Below are 12853 nucleotides of genomic sequence, written 5' to 3'. Positions count from 1 at the left end.
CCAGAATTTACTAAACCTAAGGGACAGTTTTCTCTCCTCTCAATGCTACCTTTTGTCTCCAGCTCAATCTTGGCTCAAGCATGGGAGGCTCTGGCAGCCTCTGGGCTTTTTCCCCTTCCCCTTTCTTCAAAGCTTCAGTCTGACTTTCTTGCAGCCATTTCTGTTTCGGTGGGCAGTAGACACCGTCTGGTGAACTCAGTTTGAGTGAGAGGGTCCCTCATATTACAGGATCTATCCCGCCCAACAGGGCGGAGTATCCTCTGACCTGAGGTTCATGTTCATGAGAGCCCTCAGCTAATATACTCAACTCAGTCTTCGCCCTGGGGCCTATGGACATCCAGAGCATTTGCTCCAAGTTACCTCCAACCCACTTCACTGCACTGTTGATTGCCTTGAAATGCTCTATCTCCCCATTCTCCAGGAACCCCCCCACCCCCGGAGAGCCTAGCCTCTCTCTGTGACTGCAGCGCTGCTTTCTTATAGCAGGGTGTTGTTCAAGGAATGGAGGAATTTGTGACAATCAAGACTTATCTGGTCTTGAAACTATGGTACATATACACAATGGAATATTATGAAGCCGTCAGGAGAGATGAAGTCATGAAATTTTCCTATACATGGATGTACATGGAATCTAATATGCTGAGTGAAGTAATTCAGAGGGAGAGAGATAGACGCAGAATAGTCTCCCTCATCTATAGGTTTTAAGAAAAATAAAAGACATATTTGCAATACTCCTCAGAGACAAAAGAGAGGAGGGCTAGAAGGTCCAGCTCAAGACATGAAGCTCACCACATAGTGATGAGTGCTGTTAGAGAAATAACTACATTGAGAACTATCCTAACAATATGAATGAGTGAGGGAAGTAGAAAGCCAGTCTCGAGTACAGGCAGGGGGTGGGGTGGGGAGGAGGAAGCTTTGGGACTTTGTGGTGGGGTGCTCTTTACATGGCTGAAATCATACAACTACAATTATATTTGTAATCAAGGTGTTTAAATAAATACGGCAAATAAGCAAAAAAAGAAACTTATCTAGACAATCACAATGTCTCTGCACGCAGTGACAGTTGCCTCGGCTGTCACTTATCAAGGAAGTCTCAGCAAATCTCTTTGCCCCTTGTCCGAGGTCCTGCTTCTCTGACCAGTCAGGGACAGGACCTGGAGAGGAGACAGAGCCGAGTCCTGCCCTGGCGGTGGGGAAGCGGGTGGTGGGGGTGAGGGCGGTCCCGGTCCTGAGCATCGGCCTCTAGGGTGGGAACCGGGAACGCCTTCCCCGCGGGCCCCGTTCGCAGCGCGCAGCTAGCTGGCCCTCGGCCGGGCGCTGTCAGTTCCTGCTCGGGCGCTGCCCGCTCCAGCCGCCGCAGGTTTTCCGGGCGCGCGAAGCCGTCCCGACGCCCCGGGCTCGCGGCACGTGGGCGGAGACACGGACCCGCCGCCGGCACCCCAGGGGCAGCGAGCCGAGCGAGGATCCTGCGGGTGGGACCCGGAGCCCCGGTGCTGCGCGCGGAGGGATGGCGTCGGCCCCGAGCGCTCCGGGCTGGGCACCGCGGCCCGTCCGGCTGCTGCTGTTGCAGCTGTTGCTCCTGCTGCTGCTATTGCCGCCGCCCCCCGTCGTGTCCCCGGCCGCGACCCCGCGCAGCCTGAGTCCGCCCTACTTCAACCTGGCCGAGGTGGCTCGCATTTGGGCCACCGCCACCTGCGGGGAGCGGGAGCCAAGCGGCACGCGGCCCCGGCCCGAACTCTACTGCAAGTTGGTGGGGGGACCCACCGCTCCTGGCAGCGGCCACACTATACAGGTAAGGCCCCCAGGGGCTGCAGGAGCTTGGGGGCATGGCGGGCTTCCTCTCTGAGGTTACCAGAGATCTCCAGGTTCAAGGGAGAGGCCTTCCCCCACCCCGGGCATTCCGGAAGGGACCCCCAGAGTTATGCGCGGTGTCCCCTGGAGGGATCCTGGCCACCGCACCACCCAGCGGTGACGGGTAACCTGGGCAAGGCCATAAAGAACCAAGTGTGGGCTAGCAGGGTTCGAGAAAGTAGGCAACAGCGGACAGTGATGGTGGAACCTGAGCGCGGTCAGGCCTTCTGCACCCTCTTTCTGCTCTGCCAGGCTTTGCGCACCCCCAGGCGTCTATGTGCCTTGCTTGGAGGAGTGGGGAGCTATTCCGCGTCATCTTTTAAGAGCTTGTTCTTTTAAGAAGTAGCACTAATATCACTCTGATGTTCCCCAAAGGTGTCCTTCACTCCACTTTCTGAAATGCCGCTATCCGGTCCTTGGGGCAGTGAGATCTGATATGGATAGAGACAGACCAGACCAGATAGATGCTCAGAGCCAATCAGAGAAGCTTTCCAGGAACATCTGACGTAAATGCTAGTGCTCTAGGGTTAGCCTCAGCAAGTGTGCCTGACACCCTCAGTGTCAGGGGACTTGGATGAGGGCAACAGGTGGTGACAAAATGTGTCCATTTCATAAGGTGGCAGCCGAATTTGAACCTATTCCAACTTCAAATCCTTTTACTTGGGTGGGAGAGAAAACATAAAAGACTAGTGCACATCTTTGCAAGTGGGAGGCTGGGTTCAAGCCTGGGACTAGTTGGTCTCTAGAAGGTTCTGCTAGGGATGACTACTGAGCATCATCAGGTGTGGTAAAAAAAAAAAATCAAAACTATTATATATATTTGGTCAAAAGACCAAAAAACCAAACCAAAACTCAAACAACCCAGATTCTCTTTACAGGATCCCTTCCTCCCTCTGCTGGGAAGAATTGGGAGGACTAAGGGAGTGTTGCCAGAAAAGGAAGTAATTTTAGAGTTTAGGTTCTGAAGGGAGAGATTAAAAAAAGTCTTTAAATTAAGGCACCATGATTTAAAAATTATTCATGACTGAGTTTCAAGCATACAATGGTTCAACACCATGAGCACAGAGCCAGGAGTAAACCTGAGCATCACTGGTTGTAGCCCCAATATAAAAATCATCTAACTAACAAACTAACAAAACGATTTCATGGTCACTCTTCATTTTATGTATTTTTTTGGAAGGAGGTACATCCAGTGGCACTCAGGGGTTATTCCTGGCTCTGCATTCTGGAGTTACTCCTGACAGGCTTGAGGGACCAAATGGGATGCTGGAGATTGAATTCGGGTTGGCTGTGGGCAAGACAAACATCCTACCTGCTGTGCAATAGCTCTGGCCCCTCACTCTTCATTTTAGTAGATGGTTATGACTATTCTACTCTTTGAGAGAGTTTTGGGTGTTAGGTGTTTGCTAAACCAGCTACATGCTAATTTCATGTGTCACTTGACTGTGGAACTATGGATTTATGATCATCTTATTGGTGAACTATATGGAGACCCCCAAGCAATATGCATGGTTCAGGTCAGTAAAATAAATTGTTCTCCACTTTTTTTTTTCACTTTTAAAGTCATATAGGAATAAGCAAACATTTTATTATTTTCTTCTTAAATGCTACTGGATTTCTTTGCATTTAAAAATTAGAACTTGGGGGGGCGGGGCAGAAAAACAATTAGAACTTGTTTTCATTATGGGGGGAGCAAATAGAAGGGGAAGGAAGGTATTGAAGAAATTTTCAGTTGCCCATTTGCCCCAGATTTGCCAAAGAATGGGGTAGTCCTCATTATCAACTGGTCTTTTTATTGTGTATTCATTGATGAATGCTTGTTTTGGAGTTACCCCCAAAAGTCAAGTTTTGAGTTTCCAAACTTGAGTAGAAAGTGGCTTTCTGAGGTCACAAACCCAGGGTTTCTTCTCTACTAGATAATAACCTGCAGAAAAATGTGTTTTATAGCATTATAATTTATTCTTCCCTGAAAAGAAAAGTTGAACAAAAGTTCTGGTCTATAGTGTTTTCCACTTGTACAGCCAAGGAAAGGTGCTGATAGCTAATATTATCAGCCTTATCCTAAGAATATGTGATAAATCAAGAGAAAGGGCTGACTCCCACAGGCTGGACTAGGAGACCTTCAGGAAGATCAAGAGTGGGCTTGGATTTGCCTTTCAGAGAAGTGAGGAGTTGGGGAGAGAGGGAGAAAGGAAGAGATTATGGCTTATCAAATGATTCCATCTTATCATTGCCTCACCATTTTGATTCTGCTTATGTACAATTCCAGACAGGAACTGGAGAAGTGCACAAAACTAGTCCTATTTCCTATAGCTTTCTAAAAACAAGTTTCTGGGGCCAGCCAGAGTGTGGAATTTCAGATCAAGAGGATTTTGCAAAACAGAACAAAACAAATCTAAAAAAAGTGAACAAATGTCTTGTCTTTGAGTAAAACCTGGGTTTCTGGTGGTGATTATAGAAGGAAAATACTAATACTTGAATTATAACATGTACAAACAGGCAAGGTGTTAAAGAAGTTGGAATTTTGTTTGTTGTGTGAAAAATGTTCACTGTGGTTTCTTGGACCCAAGATTCATTAAGTAAGATTTTATATACTTGTTGCTACTTCTCAGTCATTAAGTTTTGGATGTCTGAGGACTCTGTGATTCAAGGATCCTGACAGACTGGTTAGTAGTTGTTGTAAAATAAAAACAAATGAGTTGGTGAGAACTCCCCACATGACGTTTTTCTAACCCTTTAGGTGGCTAGGTGAGATGAAGCAGGGTAATAATACCACGCCAGTGAGTTAAAGATTCATTGTAGTCAGCCTGCTTTTTGCCTCATGGCCTCTCTGCCATGTGCTGTCTCTGCAGCCCTCCCAAAGCCTAAACCTTCCTCTCTATTTTCTGAAACCAAATCCACCAGGATGGGGGAAGGTCTTGTAATCCAAGTGGGCTTTTACATATCAAAGAAAGAGGTTAACAGGAAGAGAAAGTCAAGGTAACACCTTGTTTAGGGTTTTAGCTAGGTTTACCTCACATTTCCACATTTTCTGTTTTAAACCGAACAAAAAAAAAGGAGAAAAGTTACAAAAATTTTGTTCTACTTTTCTTTGCCAGAGGCTGAAATGTTAAATCAGAACTCAAAGTATCAAAGTTTAAATTGTATACATCATTCTCAAAACAATTAACTTTTTCCATATCTTTCCCTACCTTATACATATCACAAAACTTTTTTCATAGAATTCTCTGAACATAAATATTAGAACCTTTCTTAAACATTCTTACAACAAGTACTGTAATATGAGTTTGGAACATCCAAGTTCCTTTCCATAAACTTCTCTAAACAAAATCACAAGAACATTTCTGCACATATATGTACATATATGTACATATATATATACATATATACATATATGAAAATAAGTTTGCTAAAACATTCTTATAACGAGCACTATTACTAAGAGTCTATAGTATCCATGTTCCTTTTTCATCAATTTCTGTGGACAAAGAGATTAGAACATTTTTGCAGACATAATTTGAGATACGTTGCTACTAATAATACAGAATAAAACATCATAGCAACTGGGAAACATTTACTAAGATAGCTGAGAACTTTTAAAACTCTAACAACATTATGCATTTCCCTAGAATTGTGCAAACTACTAAACCACTAAAGCTGGATACAAAATGTTCTGTTTGTAGTGGGGCATAAAACAAAACAAAAAGATCCATGCATATAAAACACAGTTTAATCATCAATATAGTAACCAATGCAAATAGGGTCAAGAGTTTACCTAAAACAAAGTTAATTTTTTGGAGGTTGCAGGTGCATGGGGTTCTGAAAAACAGCTTTTCCTCTGCTGAGCTTCGGCTGGACTTGGATTCTCCATTTCTACCTTCTGTGTTAGGCTGCTGAGGTCGCCTGGGATGAAAAGGCCTTCAGTTCCTGAGCTGGAATCTGGGTTGGGGGGACCCGCTTATCTGCCTGTTGCTGGTCCCACTCCAATGGAGCTTTCACTTTGGCTTCTACCCCACAAGTAACCTCTATAAGCTTCTGCAGGTTGGGGGTCCGAGATCCTCACACAAAGCACCTTTGGTAGAAGAAAGGTCATGGGCTTAGGCCACTGGGAGGCTGCTCAGAGTCTTCAGTCCTCTCCTTTTCACTGCCTGCTTCTGTCCCCCCTGAAGGGGCCTCTGCCATGTTCAGAACAGGTACCATGTGCACTGATTCAGTCCAGCTCAAGGGGGCAAACAGGATGTTTATCTACCAGAGGGTCAAGTCACTCATCATTGTTGATGTCTTCTCGGGTCTCTGGGTCCTGTGTCTCTGTTCAAGCACCAGTTGTAAGATACTTGAGTGGTGAGACGTCCCCAGGCACCGTGTTTCTAACCCCTTAGGTGGACGGCCTAAGCAGGGTAGCAGCGGAGAAATAGTACACAAAGCAGTTAGGATCTGAGTCAGTCTGTTTTTTTCCTCATGAACTTTCTGCCATGTGCTGCCTCTGCCCCCTCTCTAAAGCCAGAACTGCTCTCCCTTTATTCTCCAGAACCAAATCCACTGGGTGGGGAAAGGTCCTGTAATCCAGGTGGGCTTTTATATATATAAGGAAGAGGTTAGGGATAAAGGAAGTTGGGGGAACACCTATGTTTAGGGCTGTTAGTCTCATCTCACAGTTCTGGCCTGGGTGCTTAATAGAGAATCTGGAACAACAGTACAGGAGCTTGGAAAAGGCCAATGAAAGGAGAATGGAATGAAGGTAAATTAAAGGCTGTGAAGAAATTAATGTAGAGTAATATAAATGTATATTTTTTTGTAAATTATAAATGTATGCTTCCCCACAGTAAGATAGACAAATTTGAGTCTGTGGAAATTAAAGGCAGCTGAAATGTGTCACACTTTGTTTTTTAATATTAAAAGTTTACGAGCCCGGAGCAATGGTGTAAAGTGGTAAGGTGTCTGCCTTGCTGGTGCTAGCCTAGGATGGACAGTGGTTCGATTCCCTGGCGTTCCATGTGGTCCCCAAGCCAGGGTCGATTTCTGAGTGCATAGCCAGGAATAACCCCTAAGAGTCACTGGGTGTGACCCAAAAATAAAAAAAAAGTTTACTTACCTACAAACTCTAATTTTTCCTTCCTTCCTTCCTTCCTTCCTTCCTTCCTTCCTTCCTTCCTTCCTTCCTTCCTTCCTTCCTTCCTTCCTTCCTTCCTTCCTTCCTTCCTTTCTTCCTTCCTCCCTCCCTTCCTTTTCCCTTCTTCCCTTCTTCCCCTTTTCCCTTTCTCCCTCCCTCTATTCTTCCCTCCCTCCCTCCCTTCCTTCTTTCCTCCCTCCTTTCCTCTCTCCCTCCCTTTCTTCCTTCCAGTCCAGGGGTCATTCCTGACGGAGTTCAAGGGCCCATATGTGATGCTGAGAATTTAGGGTAGAACCTGGGTCAGCCCTGTGAAAGGCAAGCATCCTATTCTCTGTATTGTCTCCTTTCCTTAAGGGTATTCTTGCTTATTAAAACATCTGATGAAAATGATGACAAAATGGAAGCAGAGAGTCATGAAAAAACTGAACCTCTCAAGGAGTGGAACACTCATTCAGATATCTTTACTTTTTGAAATTTTCTGGTAGACTATTTAGCTTTTTGTTTTTATCTTGGGGCCTCTTCTGACTATACTCAGGCTTACTCCTAGCAATGTTTGTGGAGAGCATATTCAGTATCTGGGATCTAACTGGTTTTGGCTGTATACAAGGCAAGCACCTTAAACTTTGTATTAGGCTATTTGCTTTTATGAAAGGCCTACATTAGTACCTGATTTTGGTCACGGAAATAATTCCAGGGCCCTTTGAATCTGGGAATTTAAGTCAGTGGTAGAGCACATTCATTGCATGTATATAGGCCTGATTTCCATTCCTCTCCCTCTGACCTCCCTTCTGTCCTTTAAGGGTGAACTTAAAGGAGATTTAAATCTCTTGAGGAGATTTTTTTTTCACTATATGACAAAGGGTGAAAATAATATTCAGAGTTTGTTTTGCAGTAACCGTTGTAGGGTCAGAGGGCTCTGAACAGGAAAGTGCTACTGCCAAGCTCCTTCTCCACAAACTGCTCTACCCAGGTTGTATGTTGATAGCACTTTCTTTTCTTTTCTTTTCTTTCTTTCTTTCTTTTTTTTTGGGGGGGGGGAGGCACACCCGTTTGATGCTCATGGACTACTCCTGGCTAAGCGTTCAGAAATTGCCCCTGCCTTGAACCGCGGTCGCCATCGTTCCTTGGCTAGCGCTTTGCAAGGCAGACACCTTACCTCTAGCGCCACCTCGCTGGCCCTGATAGCACTTATTTTTAATTTTTACTATATATTAGTGGCATTTTTAAGTTTGATATGTGGTTTGGCAGCTTATCAATTTAGGTCTGAAAATGCTCAGAAAAATCGCATTATATCATCCCTGCTTATGAGCCACTCCACATAAACAGTGCTCTCAAATAGTGACGAAACTTTTATTTATAAAACACAGGATCTCTATTTTGTTTGTGAAGGGAGGGTTCAACACATTTTCCTACGTTTTTCACTGTACTTTGATTTGTTCCTAAGAAAGTGTGTTGTCTTACATGATAATAGTAGAGTTGCATGCACACATGTGGGCTGTGGTTGAAAGTGACTGCTTCTTACAAGTCACAGATGAATCTCTACTGTGTGTGCCACTAGATGAGTGATCATAAACAGGAACTCAGCTTCTATAAGGCTCTGTTTATAGAATTATTATGGAAGGGAACCATTTGTCAACTTAACGGGACCTTTTCTTTTGTGAAACTGCCATGAAATCTTGAATATGAAAATATTCAATATAAATAGGAAATCTTGCTGGGAAATTATAGTCATTTACTGTGTCCATTAACATATGAATGAGAAGAATCCTTTTTAAACCTCAGACAAATAATTCTGGATCATAAGTTCAGGCTAAATGAGACTTATTTCATCCAATTTCCTTATAGTTGTTCTATGCTTGAAGACAAGTCTCCATGTTTTCATATGAAGAGACAAACTATCTTGCCAGCAAAGATTGAAGGCTCCACACAACAGACTCTAAGTTATTATTATTATTATTATTATTTTTTCTTCTCTCTTCTTCAAACAGAACCACATAACTTGAACCATCTTACTCCGCCTTACAAATGGAAGGGGAAATAATGGAGGGTACCAAGACCAAATAGTCACATGAACATTAAATAGAAATAAAAGAAGGTTCAAACTTAAGCACCAAATCCAAAGCCAACAACAACAGAATCGATACCTAATTCACAACATACTAGACACAGAGAAGACCTGTGCAGCCTGGGGGTTAAACTAGGGGAACATGGGATGCATGCTGGGAATAGAAGTGGAGGGAGGACAATATTGGTGGTAAGAATGCCCTTGATTCACTATCACTATGTACCTAAAATATTACTGTGAAAGATTTGTAATCCACTTTGATTGAAATAAAAATAAAGAAAGAAAGAAAGAAAAAAAAAGAAAAAATACCTCATGAATTGAAAAAAAAAAAAGAATCACAGAATGATGGATTCTGTAGACTTTCTGGTCTGTTAGTAAATAGTTAGAACTGAGAATATTCAATCCTAGCATGGAAAATCATTGGAAGTGTGTATTATGTAATTTAGAAAAAAATAAGGCCATAGAAATCTTATTGAAAATGGAAAATTTAAGTAAACACAATGTAAAACAATGCAAGTCTTGAATAATATCATTGTATTCAATATTGATTGGCATTTTTTGGTCTCAGCAAAAGATAATAAAACAAATTTTGGGACCTTGCTGTACATGCATGTCTTCAGGAAACACACATTGATGTAGAGTTCTCAAAAGGGTGACTTTTCAGGCTTTACAGAAGTCTCTGAAGAACTCTCCATAGAGACTAATTTTGCAGTTGAAGACACCAAAGTGCTAAGATGCAACGTGATTTGTCCAAGATCCCAGTGCTAGTGTGGGGGAGACCAAGTCCTCTAGCTGCAGATTTTATCTCCTTCAGCTCAGGGCTTCTGTGATGCCAAGGGAAACCCTTTTCCTGGAAATTCCAGGTAAACTCTGCAGCACCTTCTCTCATTCCACTTATCCCCAGGCCTTTTATTTATATGCCTCCAGGCTTCCTGAGGGCAAGACCCCATTCTTCTGCTCCTGTCTGTCTCCCCTGAGGCATCTTGTTTCAAACACTCATGAAACTTTCTGAAGAACTGTTTTAAGGGCTGTACCATCATAGAATCTTTCCCTTTGAACAAATCTAGATGGAAGTGCTGTTTGAGCAAATAAATACCTGCCTTTCAACAGCCTGCCTTTGGCAGTCAGGTGTGGCCCTGATGTGGGGAATTTCAAAGAGGTGTCTGAGGCAGTGGCCAAGACAGCCACTGAAGACTGGGCACTAGAAGCTGCAGCAGGCAAGGGGGTGGTATTCTTTACAGTAAGTATGCATGCCAATCTCACTTCCCAAATACGCCTTGAGTTAAGACTTGCAGTGTCCGGAACTGAGAGAGGATACATTTCTGTTGTTCAAGTCTCCCTGTTTGTAGCACTTTGCTATGGCTGTCCTAGGAAATGAAAACAGTGACTATCTTAGGTCATTTATGCTGTGCTAACAAAAAGTCATTCTGTAAACTGGTTCTTCAATGACAAGAGAACAGATGCAGTGTTTGTCGAGGATCCACTTCCCATTTATAGTCAACTATGAACACCTGTTTCTGCTGTGTTCTTTTATTGTGCAAGGCAGAGAAAGATATGGGAGGCTTCTATTATGAGAGTAACCCTCTTGTGCTATCGCTTCTGCACCACCTTCTTGATTCTTGAGTGAATGTAGGTGACTGGTCCAGTTTAGAAAGGCGAATTAAGCATGGTGGAAATTGGGACAAGGGGGACACAAAGCAGTGAACTGTTTGATTACTAAACACAGAAATGAAAGTAATCAGTGAAAGAGATCTGAGAAGGAAAATCTTGACTATTTCCTTGAAGACAGCAGCTAGCTCTAAACAGGCTGACAATGATAGCTGAATGAATCAGAGAAGACCTCTTCAGGAATCTTGGCTTTGAGATGCAGCTATAAAGGAGGTACTTTAGGTTTGGGATCTTGAGTTTATAGGCTAAATGTAACATAGACATCTCATAAACCTGAATTTGCTTTAGAGCAGGTCAATCATATGCAACTACAGGCACCACCTAGCCATGATAACCAGAAAGAGACAGCACTATGAGTAAGGAGTAAGAAAATAACAGGGGTGTGGAGAAGGAAGAGGACTGTATAGAAATCATTAAAATGTGTGTGTTAATCTGTATAGTATGTGTGTTAGTCTCTATATTATATTTCACACATAAGAGAGAAAATTCTGTATCTATCCCTTTTTTTCTCATTGACTTTACTTATTATAATAGCTTCTAGTTCTATTTATGTATTGGTACATTGCATGACTTTATCTTTTCTTATAGCTATATAGTATTTCATTCCATATACTCCACAGTTCTTTTTGGATAGAAGAAAGCAGTCTGATAGTGGGTGTGATATTAGAATGATGTATGCATAGAACTGTCATTAACAGTATTATAAATCATAGTACCTTAATAAAAATGAAAAAAAAATTAAAGCATATTTTACTAAAAATCTATACTTAGAACTTCACAAAGAAATTTCTTGGGTTCTTTCAAGAAGGAGAGAGTTAGTACTAGAATAAATCATAAATGAAATTATATGGGCCACACCTGGTGATGCTCAGGGGTTATTCCTGGCTATGCACTCAGAAATTGCTCCTAGCTTTGGGGACCATATTGGATGCCTGGGGATCAAACTGCGGTCCGTTCTAGCTTAATGTGTGCCCTACCACTTGCGCCACCTCTCTGGTCCCTAAACTAACAAAAAATTTGATAAGACTAACTGGATTTGATATGGTAGAATAGAATATAATTTATGGGAGCCTAGGTTAGGGGAGTGAGGTATGCCTTTTTGGGGAACTTGTTTGGATGGATTGGAATAATAATGGAGAAGAATGTGGTGGCTGAAAGCATGATTCTCACTTTCTTTTCTCTGCCTGGACTTTAACAGAGAGAAAGGAAGGGGGTTCAGTAGAGGTACAAGTTCTCCTTTCAGAGGTGGTAGGTCTGAGTGAAGCTTGGGTGGATTTTTTGGTCAGAGGAGTAAGTGATCTCATTTTAGAGTTGACAAAGGATTCTGAAGCAACCTTGGAAACTGAAACAAGTAGCTTTCTGCTATTGTGGAAGAAGTAAATCTTCACACAGTGGGGTTGGGACACTTACAAGACACTTGCAGCCACAAGAGGTGGTCATGAAATAAAGCAGAAAGAAGTGAATTGTGCTTAGAGGAAAGAGAGAAATTGAATAAGAGGGCAGCACTGCCAAGAATGGGAGTGACTAGAAAGGACTGTGGGAAAAGGAAAAAAAAGACTTAGGTCTAGGAAGCACATGTTCTTAAGAGAGATAGCAATAAGTCAGACTTTAGTATTCCGAAAATGTTCCCCAGACATAGAATCAATCAATCTTTGATAAAGGAGAAAGAAATGCAAAATGGAGCAAGGAAAGCCTCTTCAACAAGTGGTGCTAGGACAACTGGTCAGCCACATGCAAAAAAAGAGAACTCGGACCTCCATCTAACACCATGCGCAAAGGTCAAATTCAAATGGATTAAAGACCTTGATATTAGACCACAAATCATAAAGTATATAGAACAACATATAGGTAAAACACTCCGCCCAGAACACTCCACATGCCAGGATTTCGTGGGCTTTTGACTGGTATGATGGGGGCTCTGGGCAGGACAGCTAGCCATAGGACCCTGGGCTGACCACTTTGTCCAGGAGAGCATGATTCCCCCCACACCAGGCGGGTCTTCAGGGCCACTCCTGGTTAATCGGGCCCTGGGGGGAGGGGGGTGAGAAATTCCTCCCTAGGCATCCAAAAACTACAGAGGCTCGGCTGGGCCCAGAACACTCCGAATGCCAGGATTTCTTGGTGTGTTTGCCTGGTATGTTGGGGGCTCTGGGCAGGAC

At 43.1% G+C, this 12853-nt stretch overlaps 1 protein-coding gene across 1 annotated transcript in view; it reads left to right on the top strand.

Annotated features, from left to right (window-relative positions):
- The first annotated feature begins 1041 nt into the window (after positions 1-1041).
- The window catches only part of LAMA3 (laminin subunit alpha 3), a 241196-nt gene continuing 229384 nt past the window's right edge, over positions 1042-12853 (top strand). Inside the window, exons 1-2 of the mRNA XM_049770908.1 lie at positions 1042-1122; positions 1247-1792. Of these exons, the coding sequence (XP_049626865.1) occupies positions 1042-1122; positions 1247-1792 (627 nt within the window). The remainder of the gene's footprint in view (positions 1123-1246; positions 1793-12853) is intronic.

Source organism: Suncus etruscus, chromosome 3, assembly GCF_024139225.1.
Source record: "Suncus etruscus isolate mSunEtr1 chromosome 3, mSunEtr1.pri.cur, whole genome shotgun sequence".
Classification (NCBI taxonomy): domain Eukaryota; kingdom Metazoa; phylum Chordata; class Mammalia; order Eulipotyphla; family Soricidae; genus Suncus; species Suncus etruscus.
The sequence above is the reverse complement of the archived record's forward strand: the minus strand, read 5'-3'. Positions and strand labels throughout refer to the sequence as shown.